This window comes from Cyrtonyx montezumae, unplaced genomic scaffold (genome assembly GCF_038088225.1).
Source record: "Cyrtonyx montezumae isolate F1298 unplaced genomic scaffold, pur_monq_1.0 scaffold_2, whole genome shotgun sequence".
NCBI lineage: Eukaryota > Metazoa > Chordata > Aves > Galliformes > Odontophoridae > Cyrtonyx > Cyrtonyx montezumae.
The window spans coordinates 3073561-3093539 of record NW_027071936.1 but is presented as its reverse complement, the minus strand read 5'-3'; the positions used below and the strand labels follow the sequence as shown (position 1 = coordinate 3093539).

General features: G+C 42.2%; 2 protein-coding genes across 3 annotated transcripts; one reads left to right on the top strand and one right to left on the bottom strand.

Moving 5' to 3' along the window:
* Positions 1 to 602: 602 nt before the first annotated feature.
* Positions 603 to 13640, top strand: ETFDH (electron transfer flavoprotein dehydrogenase). Its single transcript, XM_065736234.1, has 13 exons — positions 603 to 688; positions 2468 to 2611; positions 2737 to 2966; positions 3196 to 3277; positions 3544 to 3662; positions 3954 to 4031; positions 5480 to 5626; positions 7342 to 7482; positions 8602 to 8745; positions 10471 to 10639; positions 11787 to 11969; positions 12316 to 12537; positions 12863 to 13640. Exons 1-13 carry the CDS (start codon positions 655 to 657, stop codon positions 13024 to 13026), a joined length of 1857 nt encoding a protein of 618 aa, XP_065592306.1. The 5' UTR covers positions 603 to 654; the 3' UTR covers positions 13027 to 13640.
* Positions 13641 to 13801: 161 nt separating this feature from the next.
* On the bottom strand, positions 13802 to 19936 carry PPID (peptidylprolyl isomerase D). Of its 2 annotated transcripts, XM_065736231.1 has the most exons (10): positions 19809 to 19923; positions 19374 to 19514; positions 19194 to 19300; positions 18703 to 18891; positions 18466 to 18588; positions 17649 to 17755; positions 15637 to 15778; positions 14687 to 14773; positions 14558 to 14600; positions 13802 to 14044 (listed from the first exon to the last, which is right to left on the bottom strand). In XM_065736231.1, the coding sequence occupies exons 1-10, from the start codon at positions 19891 to 19893 to the stop codon at positions 13956 to 13958; spliced, it is 1113 nt and encodes a 370-aa protein (XP_065592303.1). In that variant the 5' UTR covers positions 19894 to 19923; the 3' UTR covers positions 13802 to 13955. The 2 variants fall into 2 exon arrangements, with proteins under 2 accessions (XP_065592303.1, XP_065592305.1); XM_065736233.1 differs by lacking the exons at positions 13802 to 14044; positions 14558 to 14600; positions 14687 to 14773; positions 17649 to 17755 and having other exon boundaries at positions 15675 to 15778; positions 19809 to 19936.
* Between the last annotated feature and the right edge of the window lie 43 nt (positions 19937 to 19979).

Below are 19979 nucleotides of genomic sequence, written 5' to 3'. Positions count from 1 at the left end.
TACAGCTACATTCTCCTGTATTTCAGCTCCGGTAAAGGCACAGGAGTTTCAGTAGATATTTATTACAGAAAAGTCATCTTCCAGACCAAAAGGCTCTGTTAACAGTAAGTGCTAAACTAATTAAGTTGCAAATGCTTAAGGCAAGGCATAAAATGGGATCACGTGCAGTAAAAGTTCTTCCCTGAGATGGGAATAGTCCGTTTCCGACTCTTTCCTAACCGCTTGTAACCACCAGCTGACCAGCCAGGCCCCACAGCGCATGCGCGCAGGGAGGAGGCGCCGCACAAAAAGCGCGCGAAAGCGGCAGCGCATGCGCAGTTCGGCCGCCGTCACTCGCTAGGCTTCAAGGACTCGCAGTCCTCCTTCAGCAGGCCCCGCCACGTCCGCAAGCAGCGTGCGTTCTCGGAGCAGCGTGCCGCCAGCGCCTCCACCTGCGCCCACACGGCGCTCTTCGCCTGCAGGGTGCGGCTCAGCGAGAAGGCGGCCTGAGGGCAGCAACGCACACATACACGCATCGGCCATTGCCCGCGCCGCGCCCCCAACCCGGCACGCCGGGAGCGGAAGTGTTGGCCAAGGGGCGGGACCGAGTGCGCATGCGCGGTGGGGGCAGGGGGCAGATGTTGAGGGGGTGCGGAGGGGTCGCGAGTTGCCGCCATGTTGTTCTCCCGCTGCCCGTCCTCCAGCCGAGGTAACGCCGCAGCTCGCTCGCTCGCTGGGAACCGTCCGTAGGGCCGTACGGCGCGGTGGGGGTGGGGCTGGCGCGGAATGCGAGCAAAGGTCGCGGCCACGGAGCTGCGGTGCGGCTCCTGTGTCTGCTGGGGGAGGTTCTGGGTGGGCGCCGCGGCTTTGCGCAGTGTGAGGGAGTGGTGGGAGAGCGGCTCTGGGCGTGTGAGCGCGCCGTGTGCTGCTCGCGCCTTCCTGCCCTTGTGTTGGAAGGGACCCTTGAAAGTCAGACTAGTCCAACTCCCCTGCTGTGAACAGGGGCACCTGCAGCTAGATCAGGTTGCTCAGAGTCCCATCCAGCCTGACCTTGGTTGTCTTGGGCGATGGGACACTTACCACTTCTTTGAGCAGCCGCCCTACTGCCTCACAGTACCCTCACCGTAAAAATATATTTCCTTACATCCAATCTGAATGTCTGCTCTTTTAGTTTGCAGCCCTTTCCTCTTGTCCTTTCACAGCAGGTCCTGCTAAAGACTCTATCTGCCTTATATCATGCCTTTGGATAGTGAATGGTCACTCTCAGGTCTCCTCAGAGCGTTCTCCATACTGAACACCCTTGGCTCTCAGCCTTTGCTCACAGAACAAGTGTTCCATCCTTGAGATCACTTTTGTGGCTCTTCTCTGGGTGAGCTCCAACTGGTCCTTGTTTCCTCTGTACCAAGGACTCCATACCTGGATGCATTACTTCCAGGTGAGGTCTCACCAGCACAGAGTAGAGGGGCAGGGTCACTTCCCTTGCCCTGCTGGCCTCACTTCTTTTAATGCAGTATGAAGTATGGTTGGCTTTGTGTGCTGTGAGGGCACACTGCTGATTCATGTCTAGATTACCATCTACTAGTACTTCCAAATCTTTTTTGTCATCCTTACATTTCCCATCATGGTACTGATAGTGAGAGGTTGCCATGACAGGTGCAAGACTTTGCACTTGGACTTAATGAATCCACGGCATTGGTCTCGAACTTGATGATCCTTGAGGTCCCTTCCAACCCAGGCTGTCATAGGATTCCTGAAGTTTAGCTGGGCCTACTGATCAAACCTGTTTAGGTCTTTCTGAATGGTATCCCATCCCTCGGATGTGTCAGCCACACCACACAGCTTCTGGTTGCAGGCAAAGGATACTTGAGGGCTGTGAGAAGATGGGGTTATAGCTCTTAAGCTCTGTTGACTAATAACAAGATTCATCTGAAGAATTCAGCACAGCCAATACCTGACATGTTGTCACTTTTACTGTGCAGGACTGCAATTGGAGATGTTTTGTAGGCCTTCTAAATACCTAGCCTGGTTTCAGCTGGGATGTTTTGGTTTTAGGAAAAAAAAAAAAAGTGTGTTGATAACACACCAGTTTCTTAGTTGTTGTTGAGCAGTGCTGTACAGAGCCAAGGACATTTCAGTTTTTCAGCTTCTCATCTTACCAGAGTGGGAGGCACAAGGAGCTGGGAGAGGACAGAACCTGGACACAGGGTTACTGTTGAAGTTCAGAGTCAAATAGGAGCTTGAAATATTGGTTACCTTTCTGTGTCAGCTGTCAGAAATGGTTGGGTAGTATATTGGGTGGTATTATGGTAAGAATGTTCCAAACTCCTGAAAATCTGAATCCCTGTTTATGATTCCTCCACTTCTATTCTGGAAGTCTTCTTTAGGGGGTGGGGTGGTCTATTGTGTTTGTAGTACAGTTTGTGCTGGGAAAAATTAAAAAGCTTTAAAAAGGATTGGTTTGGCAAACCTGTTGTGTGTTTTTTTGCAGCACGTCAGTGCTTTCATGCTCTAAAGTTCATAAAGAGAGACTGCCTTCCCTCGCTGCATGTAGCAGGATGGGCATCCACTGCCATGCCTCGTATAACCACGCATTATACCATTCATCCCCGGGACAAAGACAAACGGTGGGAGGGTAAGTGGGGGAAAAATGCATTTTAAAAACTTTTCAGCACAGTTGAAGCTCAGTAATAATAAATTTGTTGCCGTTTTTTCTTTGGTTTATCTTGGTTTATCTAATTATCTTTTTTCCTATTAAAGGTGTGAACATGGAAAGGTTTGCAGAGGAAGCTGATGTTGTCATTGTTGGAGGAGGCCCTGCAGGTCTTACTGCTGCTATTCGTCTCAAGCAGTTAGCTGCTGAGCATGGCAAAGAAATACGTGTCTGTCTGGTGGAAAAGGCATCTCAGATTGGTGCGCATACCCTGTCTGGTGCTTGTCTTGAGCCACGATCTTTAGAAGAACTCTTTCCAGACTGGAAGGAGCGGGGGGTATGTATGACAGACAAGCACGTTACTAGTGTGTAACAAAGTCGTCCATCTGACTCAATTTCATATTGTGTAGTACCATAGAAAATAGGTTGGTTTAGCAAGGCACAAGCAAGGGGTTGTTGGGATTTATTTTTTTTGCTTTGCTCTGTTGAATATTTTTGGTTATTGTTGTTTTGGATTCACTGGAGAAACAACTCTCAGCACTGTTTATATTTCCTTTTTCATGTAGGCTCCACTTCATACTCCTGTAACCGAAGACAGGTTTGGAATTTTAACGAAGAAATCTAGAATCCCAGTGCCAATCCTGCCAGGTAAGGTTTGAGGAGGAGCTCTCTGTACTGTCTTTTTTCAGTTTTCTTTTCAGTTTTTCTGTGCTTCAAACAACTTTGATTCGGTGTTGTATTTTAAGTGCATGGAGAATCACTTGCAGTGATTGGAGGTGATGGCTGTAATAACACAGTGGTATTGTTTTGAAGATATTAGTTGTAGAAAAAGATAACATCCAATGTATTTGGCTGGTATTATTTTGCTTACTGTTCTGTTTCAGCTGTGTTTGCATGTTTTGTTTCTTGCCTAGGACTTCCAATGGTTAATCATGGGAATTACATAGTACGTCTGGGACACTTTGTGAGATGGTTGGGTGAACAAGCAGAAGCTTTGGGTGTGGAGCTGTATCCAGGCTATGCAGCTGCTGAGGTAATAATGACATCAGCATGTGTATGTGAAGCATTTTTGACCCCCCCCAGCCCCCCTTTCCTGCACCCTGTATTATTTGTTCTTTCACAAGCTCTGTACAGTCACAGCATTCAGTGACTAAGTTCCCTTGCCCAGATCCAGCAAAGCAGATCGTAACGTACGTTAACAATTGCATCATCTCCTAAGTTGTACCATTTAACAGTGGAAAGACTGTGTTCAGAAGTTAGGTCTTGTGGATTAAGATGACAGATCGTTTAAATGTTCCTTTTATTTGTTTGAATGTTTCCAAAGGTTCTTTTTCATGAAGATGGTAGTGTGAAAGGAATAGCCACTAATGATGTAGGCATTCAGAAGGATGGAGCACCTAAAGTAAGTAGTGATGCTTTCCCCTAACTAGAAAGCTAACTATTGCAGTTGTGATGTACCTGCTTCTAATGGTGTCAGTGATCTTAATTCAGCCTAAGAAAAATTAAAAAATTCAGTGCATGTTTTTCCTTTCTATATGAAGTTGATCAATTAAAGGTGAAACTTTTGCTTCTGGACGATTTATTCACTTCCATACAACTGCAGCCACGTTTGTTGACAGTCTGTCTACCTTGCTGGGGCAAGGTACATTCTCAGTCTTTATACGTTTGTGCTGGTTGGTCAGTTTCTGTATCCAAAAGGTGACCCTCTGTCCTCAGTGTCAAACTTCCACTGATTTTTAGTGGAATCTGTGACCTGTGGCAAGCTTGTCTCCTCCTCGTGCAGTACACAGTGAAAGATCAGTACCTCAGGATAGCTTCATTTTCACAGAGTTGATGAGGCTACAGGAATTCTGGGTGTAAGTCTTTTTTCTTAGTCTTTCTTAGGTGAAGTTTCTTACTACTTCACATAATGTTGTGGGAAGTACTTTCATGTAAAAACTTGGGCTATTTTTCCCTTTTAAGGCAGGAATTGGGAAGAAAATATAGCCTTGTTTTAAAAGGCAAAAAAAAAGTTGAGAAGGATGTGATGATGGGGAGAAGTGTTATATTATTTCCAGTATGATATTGTCTGTCTCCCACAGTGGATAAATGTATACAGTTTCCAGGTACACATTTCATCCAGTAGGAGGTGCAAGTAATATGCCACAGTAATAAAAGATAGTTTGGGTTTAATTCAGGAGGAATTTTTTTTTCTAAAGCATCCTGAAAACCTACTTTTTTTTTTTATTGCCACTCATTCTTGTAAAAAGCGTCTATTAAAATATTGTTTGTTAATTCCATTAATTTGTACTTAATTAAAGTGCAACTAAAATAAACTGTTTATTCAAGTGCTTTAGCTGTCAGCTCGTAGTACTTCCTGGGCATTAAGAGCCGGATAAATAAACAAAATTTGCATAATCTTCAAAGTAAAATTACCTTCAGTGTGTTCATACAGAGCCCAATCAAGTACTGCTGTTAATGAATATAGTTTCACCTTGCAGTGAGTGCCAATCAAAAAGCAGTGAAGGTAGGAATACATAGTTAGAATTTAGATAATGTATGTTTAGAATCTAGTACACTTAAATTGCAAATATAATCTACTAGTCTATTCTAGTGTAATGCAAAAAAAGAAGTTGCAGGTTAATTTTTTTGTTCTTTTGGGGTTCCTCTACGCTGAGTGAACAAGCAGATACAATAGGAGAATCTCTTCCAGTACAGAATGGTGACTGGACTAGAACCATAGCTTGCTGTGGTTTGTGGGCTCTGGTCAGGACCATGAAGCAGTAGGAGCACCTTATTGCTCTCCATTTTCTTATTGGGAATTTGTTGTGACACAGTCGTAACTGCTTACAAAATGCTCTATTTTTGCAGGCTACTTTTGAACGAGGCTTGGAACTTCATGCTAAGGTCACTGTCTTTGCTGAAGGTTGTCATGGACATCTAGCCAAACAGCTGTATGCAAAATACAACCTGAGGGAGAAGTGTCAAGCCCAGAGCTATGGCATTGGGTTGAAAGAGGTATGATGTCCCTTTTGTTAGGGATAAAGGAGAATACTGTCAAGGTACAATGTAGTTTGTATTCAAGCTGCTTTGTATAAGTCACTGCAATGATTAACACTTTCAGACATCAGAGTCTTTGCAGCTTTGAAGCTGATGACATTTTCTGAATGTTTTGTCTGTTTCGGCTGCTGTTTCTGTTTTTTTATCTAGAGCTATCTATAAATCCATTTTCCCTTCTAAACCCTTCTCGCTTGCGGCTTGTGTAATCTACTTTCAGTACTTCTAGTGAAGAGAGAATTTTTTGCTGCCTAATTTTAGGTTATTTCAATACCTGAGGGGGGGGGGAAGAATGGTTGTCTGATTTTTCTGTATATTCATTATTTCAGTGCTGTTTCAGACGCGTATTTCAGATGTTGCACTCTCTAGATGAGCTTCCCCACTAGCTCTCTGCCCCCACCCCCCTGCTGATTTTTGCACTGGGCTTGTAAAATCAGGGTGGGGATTGGGTTTCATTTTCAATATCTTTTATGTTCAGGAAATATTAGTTGTGAAAAATGCCTGTTTAGGGTATGTTGATCTGTTTGTAGACAGACTATGACATATTATGTATTTCTTTAGGTACGTGCTTGTACCTACTGAGCATTTACTAAGTAGTTATTTTTTATTTCTTTAGAGAATAACCAATTGGTAAATGATCCTCCACACGACATAGTCTTAATCAAAGTTTCTCATACCAAAGTTGTTCAAGTCTCCGTACAGATAAGGCACGTTTCACTGTGGCTGTCTGCTTTCTCAAATAGTACAGTCCAATAAGAATGGAGCTGTAAAGTGAAATAGTTGGTGCTGATGAGCCAATATCCATGCTATGCACATCTGAGGGTTATTTTTACTTTGGACTAGCTCTGTGAGTGCGGTGAACTGAGTACCCTTTTGTGACTGGAATGCTTTAGATGGGCTTCTGGAGCCAGTCTTGGAGTTGAGTTTCATCTGAAAGGAATCCAGTTCACGCCTCCTGCATCTGCTCTGTAGTGTGAACTGAAGCACAGGAAGTGGGTGCAACCAGGAGTGGTGCTCAAAATGTGCTCCTTAATCCAAACTGAAACGTTGCTCTAGGTGTACCCTCTGTGCTTGGGGGTGCTCTGTGGCACTGGAAGGAACAGATCCATTCCCCTTTAGTCATTAGACTGCACTAGGCACAGAACTTCATGCTGAAGAGATGTTTTGTGAAGCAAGCAGCAAATTCCCCCATAACGTAATTGTGAAAATGCTTCTGTGAATACGCTGTGCATCAAATGAGTCCTGGAGATGTGCAGGAGAGAGAAGAGAGGACAGCTTGTTAGGCACCAATATTTAGATCAGTTCAGCCACGTGGTTAAGCCTGACTTTGGAAATCTTGTGACGAAATGCTTTTTAAAGATAAAAAAAAAAAAGCTCTCAATAAGAAAGCCCTGTGGTTGAGTGAGTATTTTGGGTGTGATGCTGGAGTCTGTCCTGTCTTCTAATGCACAGCTTTGCAAGGTGGAGAAGTGCTGTCCAATCTGTAAGTGGTAACTCAACAAAGGGTTGAGACTTTCTTACCTGGCCTTTAGTTGTATGAGTTTATGATTTGGTTTTAGCAACAAGTAAACTTAGGTAGGTCTTTTTCCCTAAGCACTTAACTGTATTTGTCTTTTATGCTATTGAAAACGCATCGCTTTCCAGTATAAAATAATGATTGGTGATTTTCATTTCAGTTATGGACTATCGATGAGAAGAATTGGAAACCAGGAAGAGTAGAACATACTGTAGGCTGGCCTTTAGACAGACATACCTATGGAGGATCCTTTCTTTATCACTTAAATGAGGGTGAACCTCTAGTTGCTCTTGGATTTGTGGTATGTCGTTATTTTTTTCTTCTCATATGTGTCTGTTGTTGTTGTTCAGTCTTCACTTTTATAATTACTTTTCTCTGTTTGCCACATTAATCTGTCTTTAGATGTAGTGCCTTCTGTTAAGGACAAAATGGAGAACTATATACTTTTTTTTTTTTTGTGAAAGTTACCTATTTTGCTAAAGCCATAAGAAAATGATTAATCCAAACTGTGTTCACAAAGTTTTTGTGAAGTATTTGAAAGTTTGGAAATGTCAAGCTCGGGTCACTTTGTGCAGCTGTAATTGTTTCTTATTCTTGTGTCGACGTAGGATGTGCATCCATTTCATGGGAGAACCATAGGAAATGCAGCGTTTCCATTTATATCTCTTATGAGTGTCAGTGGTTTATGGGCAATGAAAGTTGAGGCTAATCGCTCTCTAAGAGCAGTGAACAGGCAGAGAAATCAAGGTACTGCTTGATGCTGACTTGCAGTATATATTTTGCTGATTTTTCTCAAATAAAACTTAGAGCAGCCAGAAATTATTCCTCAGAAAATTCAGCAACTTATTTCTGTGAATACGTTAAAGATGGGAAAACTAGAATATAGCTTTGAACAAGTTCTCAGATGAATAAAGTGCAAATCGTGGGCATTCAGCAAATGCCTGTTTCCCGTTTTCTGCTTTTGTCATTCTTACCCAGTGCTTTCTTGTGATAGTTCACCTAATGGGAAATAATTAGGGGCATAGCTATCTTGAAGTATTTGCTTACTCCTTTCAGCTTGTCTACATCAGTTTTTGGGATGTGAATTTGAAACGAGGTTTCCTACTTATCCTACCCATTGAACCATGCTTCGATTAATTTCACTGCTTTATTTCAAAGGCAGGTGGAAGGTGGTTGCAGTGCAGTTAAGTACTTCAGTTCTTCAGGTTTTAGGTAGGTCATAGTCTTTGGGGCAGCATGTTCTCAGACCTGCTTTGGCACTGTCCTGTTTTTGGCAGTGCTGTAGGTAACAAAGATCCTAAGGTTGGTTCGGTATGAAATAATATAAGGAGCTGATGTGCTGTTGCATGATTGTTTTCTTTTCCTAACTGTTTGTAAGATTTCATAATTCATTTCCATTAATGTTACACTTTTTTTTAAGGTTGGCTTAGATTATCAAAATCCCTATTTGAATCCGTTTAGGGAGTTTCAGAGGTGGAAGCATCATCCTACTGTAGAACCTACTTTGGAGGGTGGAAAAAGGATTGCATACGGTGCCAGAGCACTGAATGAAGGTGGTATCCAGGTAACTTTTTCATCGAGTTTTACTGTCCAATCTTGATAGCCATGTTTGTAGTACAGCAGATGCAGATTGCATGCTGTGGGGAAATGACAGAAAGATGTTACCTTTCTTGGTGGCAGCTGCTGTGATTGGCTAGGCTTGGATTCTGTAACACTAGCAGCCTTCTGACACAATCGCTTCACTATACATTGTATATGGGGCTTATTTTGCAAGCAGATGTGTTTAGCAATGAAGGAGCTACAAAGATTCTTGGTTTTGCTTGGAAACCTGGGGGAGAAGGTAGCACCACTTATCTGTTTTTGGGGGTGAGTGGGATTTTCCTAATTGGATGTTTTTCTGAGTGCTTGACCCTTAAGTCAGTGATAGTAGCTAGATTATTTGCACCCAGTTTATCGGGCTGTTTCCCTGTGTTCTCTGATGGCTTTGTCTTTTTATTTTGAATCCCTTCTTTAGTGTAAATGTGGTGTAGGACAGCTTTTGCAATACAAGTAGAACTTCAGCACCAAGATAATTGTTGGTGTAATCTTTGGGAGTTTTGATGCAAGCGTGCCTTGGGACTTAGACGTGTGGGTTCACAAAGTAACTCAGTGATCATACCTGTGATAACATGTTCAATCAGTCTGCTGTGCAGTCTGAACTGGAAGTATGTTGTGTCATTTTCTTTGTATTCAGTTCCTGATATCTGGAGTGTTACTAGCTTATCTCAGAATAAAGGCCACTCTTTCCAGCATGCTCATTTTTCCATCATGGAGCATCATCATTGAATTTCTGGCTTAGATGAAGCAGTCAGATTTGGACTTTGTGTGCTCCTTACAGTGCAGCAGATGTACGACTAGAAGAGTGTGGTATTTTTAATGTCACTGACAGCCTTTTTTTGGGCTGATTACAGATGGTTACAGAGTTACAGATGGTGCAGCTGCAGGTCTTTCACCTCTGTCTCCAAATCTTTAGGCTTCTTTTCTGGACTTAACACAATGCATCCCTTACTCTCTGCTCCTAATACGAAAACAAGTTCTAACTTTTTAACTTTCTGTAGTTAGTTGCCCATCTGATCATGGAATTAAATTTCTAAGTAATTTTATAATACATATAAATTATCATAGAATCATAGAACCACCGAGGTTGGACCAGACCCCACAGGATCACCCAGTCCAACCAGCCACCCATCACCTATCGTTCTCACTAAACCATGTCCCTCAGCACAGTGTTCTTGAACACCTCCAGGGTCAGTGACTCCACCACCTCCCTGTGCAGCCCTGCCCCCTCTTTCAGGGCAGTAGCATATATATATATTTTGTACTCAGTTAAAAACAAGAAAAACTGATAGATGAGTCTCTTAAGAAGATTTTTTAAGGGGTAACTCTTTTTTGCATGTGTAGCTGTGATAACTACAGCAGCCCGATTCATACGCATCTCTGGACTACAGGAGGATTCTCTTACACAAGTGGTTGTGTAGCTTTGGTTTTTGTTTTGATTTCAGATTATCTTGAATTCCAGGGGATACTCTTTTTGTAGTTAGTATGGGAGGATAAATGAATATTACTAAAATACACATGTTTGCAAGTCATCTTCCTGTCTTAAGTTTGAGTTAATCGAACTCAATGACATCGTGCTCCTTGCAGGACAGGAGTAAGAGAATGATTTAGCACCAAAACACAGATATGTTGGCTGTTGAGCAGCTTCTCTCAAATACCACAAAAACCCTCATACTTTCTTTTTCCTCTTCAGTCATTACCCAAGCTCACCTTCCCAGGGGGATTGTTAGTTGGTTGCAGCCCTGGACTCATGAATGTGCCTAAGATCAAAGGGACGCATACTGCAATGAAAAGTGGCATGCTGGCGTCAGAAGCAATCTTTAAGCAATTAACCAATGACAATCTCCAGTCAAAGACAATGGGTAAGATCACTGTATGTCACGTGGAATTGCCTTGCGTTCAGTTGAACCACTAGCAGTTTAACTTAAAGTCTGAAGGAAATGCAAGTAAATCCTGAAATGAGTGTGGTGGTTTAGAAAGATATGTAATGTTTATTTACTATTTAGATGGTGAGTTGATTGAAGAAATTGGCTTTTATGTAGTTATTAGGAAGCATTGCTCCTGCTGCTAGAGCAAAAATAGGCTCATAATGAGCATCTGAGAAGTAAGCTTACACTGCTTGTACAAGAAAACAAGAACAGTGTATTTTTTTCCTACAAATGTTAAAATGTGCTTCATTATTCAAGAAGTCTTACTGAAAGACTACAAAAGGAAAGCAAAAATAAATAAATAAACAAAGCTGGTAAAATGTGACCAGAAGGGGGTGAGAGTTCTCGAGTTTGCTCTTCACTACTTCGTTGGTAGGATAGTTGGTTTTTTTCCCTTCTGTGGTAGGATACTTTTTCTGTCTTTACAGTCATCTCAGTGTGAGATTGTGTATTCTCTGTTGCATGTAATTTGAACACGCTCAAGTAATCACCTGATCCTGACCACATGTACTGCTCTGCACCTAAGCTTGGCTTGTTCCCTTTAATCTGTTAACAAAGGCTGTCAGCAGATAACCTCATCAGAATCTCATTTATCCTGGAAATGGACGCTATAGCCGTGTGCCACGTGATTAGTGTTTCAGAAATCTGCTTGTAGCAGTGGATTGTTGTTCAAGTGTAACATGCTGCTGAAGGTGGCACAGAGGTATGCTGAACAAATAGATAAAACTCCTAGTTTAGCATAGTGATGAAGTGCTTAGAACACATCTGAGGTACTAATCACTCTTAGTGGGTTATTGCAACACTCACTGATTACCAGACTTATAAGCTGCTAATCAGTTCTGTCAAGATGGTATTACAGCCCAGTTACTGCTTTTTGCATAGGTAAGGAGCTTTCTCAGGCAGTAATGTGAGGCAGAAAATAGAGACTGAAGCATGTTTTCATGTACAAACCCTTAGAACTAATTTGAAATCCTGATTTTGCTTTCTTCATTGCTAACAGTTGCCTTTATTCAGCAATCATTTTGTATTTCAAGGATAGCCTTTACATGCTCTAGGTATAACACGTAATGTCCTGCCATAGGACTTGATGTGCAAGAATATGAAGAGAACCTGAAGAAGTCCTGGGTCTGGAAAGAGCTGTACTCTGTTAGAAACATCCGACCATCCTGCCATAGTGTACTTGGTGTGTATGGAGGAATGATTTACACGGGTATATTTTACTGGCTGCTCAGAGGAAAGGAACCGTGGACGTTAAAACATCCAGGTAACTCCATTATTTCCATATTTTTATATTATATAAGATGTTTAGAACATGCATCTGGTTTTAGATGAAGCTAGAGGATATGTGGTCAAGTGGCAAGAACTGTAGAAATCAGTGGCTAACTGGTGAAGCAGTCTTGTGGCAGACGTGTTGCACGACCTTGTGTATCACATACGCAGAGGCATTAAAGCAGTATTCTACTTTGGCATACGTATGTCTCTTGGGAAGGACTTCATCTTAGGAAATAGTTCGTTCTGATAAGGGTGGAAGTCAACAAAGCTTGATTAAATTGTTCTTGTGTGGCTGCAAGTTACAGTAACTATACTCTTATTTGTTAAAAATGTCTTAGGACCAGATTTTGCTCAGCTCAAGCCAGCCAAAGACTGCACACCTATTGAATACCCAAAGCCTGATGGAAAAATCAGTTTTGATCTCCTGTCATCTGTGGCTTTAAGTGGTACAAATCATGAACATGACCAGCCTGCTCATTTGACTCTGAAAGATGACAGCATCCCTGTGAGCAGGAACCTGGCTGTATTTGATGGACCAGAACAAAGGTTTTGCCCAGCAGGTGGGTAATAAAAATGAAATGTGAGAGATTTTTTGCAAGTTTTATTAAAAATATATATATTTCAAGAGAAAAAAAAACCTGGGCCTACTGTGTACTTCGAGTATTCTGCTTATTCCATTCCACCCCTCCCCTAGAAGAGGGGCCAAGGGGAGATATTCAAATGTGTATGTTATTAAGAATACTTATGTGTCAAAATAATTGATAAACATAGGGGAAAGCTGTTGAGTGACACTGGTAATATACCTCTGTCCTTATGCTTTGCATTTGACTGTACGTGCAAGGAGAAACTGGTCGGTGAAGTGATACGTTCTTGTTTTTTTCCCAGGAGTTTATGAATATATCCCTCTGGAAACAGGAGAAGGGTCAAGACTGCAGATAAACGCTCAGAACTGTGTGCACTGCAAAACATGTGATATTAAAGACCCAAGTCAGAACATTAACTGGGTAGTGCCTGAAGGTGGCGGAGGACCAGCTTATAACGGGATGTGAAGTGGCAGAAGGCTTTTCAGTGACTTCTGATCAGCCAGCAGCTACGTTGGAATGTTTTATGCTGAAGTGTAAAAGTACGGCACTGATTCGAATGTTTCAGTTGGAGGCTATGTGCCATTCTCAGTTGTAGGTATGACCAGTGCATCAAACGGAATGTCAGTGTGCTCTGGTTAAACCCTAGCCTTATTTAAGTACAGCTTTTCAGGAGTCTTGTGGCAGGCAGAAGAAAGTTATCTTGGGACTAACAAATGAACTTAGGGTGTGTTGCTGTAGTTCAGTGTTGGCTATGGCTCCTGTCAGAATGATGGGTGTGGGGTGGTGGAAGAGTTTAGTGACTCCTTAAGTGCTTTCTCTGTCTATCTGAAGTGCTTTATTACATGTAGTCCTACCTCACAGTAGGGAAAATACATTCGCCTAGGAAACTGTCCCTGTTTGTGTTCTGCATTTGATATAAAAGCTAGACTTGTTCCTGTGTTTTCTTTCTGATGATGACAGGGAGCCCATCTGCAATACAATCTGTAAGGAGGTTTAACAGATGTTTAGTAGTTGCACCTTTTTGACATGTCTGCTAGCACTTTTTTCTTCCAAGGAATCAGGCCTGCACTAATAAATAATTAAAAAGATAATAATTAAAAAAAAAAAAGGTCCAAATTGCTGCAGTGATAACCCAGACTTCTTAGGAAGCTCTGTTGAGCCACAAGCACACAACCACTGCTGCATTATGCATTAATGACATAACTGAACCACCACAAGTTACTAAAAAGAAGAGCGATGCTTAACCTTTGACCAATGTCTTTATTATTAGACTTATAAGTTGTAAACACAGAAGTGCAGTACAGGGCAAATGAAAGAAGGAACACTTGCTTACAGCTCCATTTAGCCTTTCGCATGAGTTAGTGCATAGAATTTGACACTGAGGAATAAAAAACTCAAGCAAACATTTTGGCATAAGCTGCCTTCTCTTTCTCCTTTTGAGCTTTTATCTTCTGTTTGATTCTGAGTGTTTCCGTCTGGATAGCTGTTCAAAAAGAAAATCCATGACACGGTTATAGTAATGTCTTGACATCAGGTTTCCCACTGTGTCAAGACAGATCTCACTGCTCCAGGTACTGTTTTATGTAGCAGGACTATATTTCATTTTCTGTTAGGTCAGGCTTTGTCCCATGCTTTGTTTCACCTGGTAAGGTAACCCGGATGTAAGAAGCACACTGGATCTATGATGTAAAAATCTCATCCTATTAGATGTTAACTGCAACCTGGAAATCATTAAGACTGCTTTGAGCTATGCTGTTGATCCCTGCAGCTACAGGAGCAGGTTGTGCAGGGCACCCGAAGCATCAATGCTGTACCAGAGCACCTTTCCACGTCAGCAGACTTGTGCTTAAGGAATGAGCATTCTATGTTTCAGCAGCTTACAGAAGCCTCCACTTCGGGCACACCACTGGTATGATTTTCTGTGCAAGTGTTTCCCTGGTCACTTTGTTACGTTCTTGAAATAAAGTATATCTGTAAGAAACAGCTTTATTTTTACCTTTGTCCTCAGGGGCGATTTCATGAGCCTTTTTAAGATCAGCCTTAATAGAAAGAGAAATATAAATGAATGCTCAGATGGATGAGATGTTCAGGTTAAAATTATTATTATTAAGTATTGTGCTCATACCAGTGCCTGATCGAGATCTTTTATTCCCTGCCATCCTTGAGCCCGTCTGTAGAGAGCTTTCGTATTTGCTGGATCTATTTCAAGAGCCTGTGAATTGAATGAAGTTGCCACGTTAGCATGTAGTAGTGAATTTAGAAAACAGAGCTTTTTACTGATAGATTAAATCTGTGTGTGAATGTGGGGTTTTATTTATCAACTTCATTAAGAAATGTAGACATTAAAGCAGTATCCAGATGTTTTTCTCATCACTTCAGCATAATGTACTGTACTGGAAGTTGACTGTGACCTGCCTGCTGCAAAGCCTGCAAGACTCTTTGGAGCCAAGAACTCAATGAGGTGCGTGCCCCATGCACCCACATGCAGCATTCCTCATTTGTAGCTGGATCAAATGTGCTTACAGCTCATTTAAGGCAAGGTTTGTATGATCAGGTTTAGCTCTTTCTAATTCCTTAACTGCAACAAACAGTGCGTGTATTACAGATTGGTCATTGAAAAAAATTTGTGGCTGCAGGGAATCCTGACTAGAAATGTGTAATCTCTCATTAACAATTCCTTGAAGTCTACTGGTTAGTCTTAGAAAACTGCTGTTCTGATTAAAACACTGATTAGCTTTTTGATGGTCTGAACGTGTTACAGATAGCTCCAACACAGCTGCCTTTAGCAATTCTGCAATCATGAACATATCTGTATGTTTTTCAGACTTGCAAGTATTACAATATTATGCTTAATGATTTCTATTTGTAAGCTGAAATGCTGTTCTGATTTTTATCGCTTTCTGGAGGACACATGCTTTATGTGCTTCGTTTCTTTTGTCCACCCTGAATAGCCAGTTGTAACACCGCCGTCATCAGGCAGAAGAGAGCCTGTTTCCAGCAGGGAGCCCTAGCAGGTGCTCCCCCACTAACAGATAAGTGTTCTGTACTCGTTTAATTACTTAATGCTAAGTTTACCTCTGAACAACTCTCAATGGCTCCCTGCCAGTCCGACAGTTTCAGTTTACAAGCGCCAATGTTTAAAATGCAGCTCAACCCAATGGTCTTCAACTTTGGCTTATCTCCCTCCTCCGCCACGATTTCAGAAGCTTCTACATACCTGGGGAAAAGCAGGTGGACAAAGAACGTGTGTTAGTGCTGCAGCTTTGGTTTTGTTCTGCCCTTAGCTAACCTTCCACAGATAGGCACAAGCTGCCTTCTCCAAACTGGTGTTTTTAATGCAGCTGTAATTCCACCACAATACGTGGGACTTAACCTAACAAAAGCTGAACTTAGGCTGAGTGTACAAACACAGGAGGAATGCACTCCTGTCCCTACTCCATACTAGCAGTCTTTTTTTTCTTTAGACAAGTGCACTAAGTATAGAAATAAGCAATGTTTAAACTACAAATTAGATGTGATGCCACTGATTTACCTGCTTGCTGTGCATCATGTAAAAGATGAAGCCAGAAGAGAGAACAAAGGTGCAAAAGCAAATAATACAAAACTTAATTACGTTCAAAGCAAGGAAGAGTACACCTAAGGGATCTCGAAATCACACCAAACAATGAAGGTCTGCAATCATTCTACAAACAAAATTAGAACTTTCAAGTCAAAGAAATCTCTATGTTCGATATGAAGAGAAACAAAAGGGAATTATAACGTTTTGATGAAAGTGTTAAGTTCTTACATTAAAAATAAGATGGGGAGAAAAATAACCTGAAAGCTATAACGGAATCTAAAAAGCTACAACAGAATCTAAGCTTGAAACAATACAAAGTGCAACACTGATTTAAAAACAACACTGCCAGATTTTGTTGTTTGCTAGGTGAGTTTTAACTAAGACAAGAGAGCTGTCTCTGCTAAGTGCTGTGCTAGAATTACTCCATCCTACCTAAAGGATTAGACTTTATGATACAACAGCAGTATGAGAACATGTTCCAACTCTTTACAGGCCAAACAGATATGTCTAGTTCAGAGACACTACCTTCCATTCACTAGGACAAATAGTATCAAAAAGAAGTGGTCTGCGCAAACTGAAAGAGCCTTCCTTAGCTGTGTTCACATTGGCATGACAACTAACTGGGAGTGGTGGCGTAATTATACCTGTTACTTTTCTTAGAATGGTTAGTTAAAATCCAGAGTTCCTCAAGGCTCATCCCAGCCCATTTTCTTTATGATTTCTAAAAGGTTTATGGTGTCAAATCAGTTATTTCGCATTTGGGGGTATGAGAAGATTCTTGAAAACAAGAGAAGCTACATCTTGAGTTAGTAGCTATAATTAAAGGATGTTTTTTTTTATGCTTCAGGAAGACATCACTTTATGAAACCCAATTAGTTAAAGCGCAGCGTTAAATATTCTTGAATGCATTTTCTTTCATTGTTACTGCTGATTAACCAGTGACCAGAAGGCAAGGTAAAGGCCAGTAGGAAGTCACTGGGAGGACTACATTTAAATGAAGCTGGTTTCACAACAGAAGAAAGGAGCAGTGTGGAAATGAAAACACGAAGATTACGAATTTGAAGGAAAGTCTGATTTATACATGGAGTCAGGATGACAGCACGGTGCCTGAAAATAAAAGGCACTAAGGAATTAAGCGTCATGTTTGGGAGTGATCTCTCTTGAAGTAAGCAATCTCCTAAACCTACCAATTATTAGATATCCAAGACATATCTCCCTCCTTTCTTCTCCAAACACCCAGTACAGTTGTACTTATCTTCTTAGGTACATGCCAGGACAGCAGGAGCATTAACAGAGGAACAATACTTTCTGCCTATAGCTCTTACCTAGCAGTAGGTAGAAGACCTACATGAACAAGTAGCTAAAACTCAACCGTCTTCCAGACTCTGGAAGTTATGGTTGATAACAGGAGGGAAAAAAAAAACAACAACCAAGCAGAGCACCACGCATTTTTAAAATGCACATATAATTGCTTGATAGCAAAATGGATTTGGATTGCAGAACTACCTCATTTAATGATGAGCCTTACCGTAAACTTTTACTATACTTTTTAGCTGCCACTGCCCAATTTTGCGATTTGAAGAAAGTATTTCCTATATTCTTTATGTCTTCTGCTATGGCCACAATCTTGTCAACCTAATAAATAGATGGAAAATAGAAGATATAAATTTACTCAGGAAAATAGCCCTGGCTTACCTAATTTTTAACAGTAGGATTCCATGTCTGTTCTTTCTCACAGACTACAATGAAATCGCAGAAGTATTTCGATTTCAGATAAATGCTAGCTTCAAAACCACTCCTGTAATAATCTCTACTTTGTCAAACTTCTATGGAATGAGAAAATTAACTGCCTGTGTGCATAAAATCCATCATTTCTATTTCCAGAGCGCTGTATATTTCAAGCATATAGTAGCACCTGGCTATTATATGCTAGAAATGTTTTTCAAAGGTTGGTCCTTTCATTAATTTTTTAATAAGGCAACTTTTTAAGGGTGGATATTTTAAAAGCTGCATAAAAGAAGTCTGAGAGCCATCTCTCAGACGCAGGTCTAATTACAATTCAGTACAATTACACTACAGCACAAGGAAAAAAATGAGTAAAAAGAAAAGGAAGTACAATATGGTGTTGTTAGTGCTAACTGCAGCTGGTTTTTTTACCCAGTAACTGAAAAAAAGAGGTAGCAGTTTCCTCCCCAGCATTCAGTTTCCTAAAAGTGAGCGTTGCCAGTTGATCAGAATCCTGATTCTTAGAACTGGTGTCTGCCATGGTGTTCACTCAGCCTCTGTAACACAGAGTCCTTATGGGTTTCACATTCTGTAAAGTACCCTTAAAGAAAAATACTTACATCTTTTAAGTCGATATCTGAGTCTTCAGGAAAATCTGGGTAAGTGTCTCCAGAACCATCCTGGGGCACAATTCCCCAGTCATCTCCTTCCTTTAGCTCTCCACATTCTGCAATGACACACAGCTGGAAAAGAAAAAAACCAAGCCTCAGTAACAGTTTTGCTGATTAAAACAACTCCTCCCCCACCCCAAAAAAGCCTCCATCTCCTCCCTAGGTGCCATAGAAGACCTTGCTTACCTTGGCAGGATTTTCTCCGTTTACTTCAACGTTTTCTAGTATTTTAACAACACCCATTCCTTTGATCACTTGGCCAAAGACCACGTGTTTACCATCCAGGTGAGAAGTAGGCACCGTGGTAATAAAGAACTGGGAGCCATTAGTACCAGGTCCCGCGTTGGCCATGCTCAGCAGCCCTGGTTTGTCATGCTGCGTTATAAAACAAAACAAAAAAGAAACACATCAGAACGGAGAAATACAAAAACGATTGCAAGTCAGAAAAATCAGACCGTGACAGACTCAGTGTTGGCCAGACACTGGTTTGGAGACGGTGCTCGGGACTGCTTGATGCTAAGTGCACTGTCCAGCGAGTTTCTGTGTCGTAGAGGCACATTAACTCGTTTTAACCACGGGACAGAGATGGCTGCTGGTATTTTAGTTGCTGTGAGATGGGGTCTCACATAGCAAGACATCTAAACATCACCGGAAACCCAAAATTACTACTGGAATACCTTATAATGGAAGTTTTCATCTTCAAACTTTTCACCGTATATGCTTTCTCCGCCTGTGCCATTTTGATTCGAGAAATCTCCACCCTGCACCATGAACTGCTTAATTACTGTAAGAGAAAACAATTACAGTGTGGCAGCAAGTCGGGAAAGGCACAAAGAGCAACGCTTCTGAGCACTTACTTCTATGGAAAGGGCACCCTCTGTAATGGAGGGGTTTCCCAGTGGTCGGCCCTGTTCCTTTTTCTCCCGTACATAACGCACGGAAATTTTCGGCAGTTTTAGGCACAACGTCGGCAAACAGCTCAAAGACGATTCGTCCAACTGGAAGGGCAGAGAGAGAACCAGCGTTAGGCCTCGCATCTCAGGGCGATGGCAATGCATCCTTCAGACCCCGATCGTTTTGGATCTGAGCGCCGTTCCACGGCGGCTGATGGCGGCCGGGGCCAACCACGCGGCCCGGGGAGCGGCTGCCATGTTGCCGTCCTCCTGCCCACGCCGGCGGGGCACGCGAGGAGCCCGCGATACCCCCTCCCCCACACACCCTCATTCCGCGCTCCTCCGACCCCCGCCGGGGAAGGGCCGCTCCGAGTGGAGCCCGCTCCCCGCCGCTCCCACCTCGCTCTCCCCCGATGTCTACGTCGAAGAAGGCGCGGGGGTTGCGGGGGTTGCCGGGCCGCTCCGCAGGGGACGGGTGCGACATATTGCAGCCGCCCGCTGTCCGCGCTGGCTCCGCCCGCTCGGCCCCCCCACATCCCCCCAGCTCCGTTCCGGCCGCGCGGGGCCGAG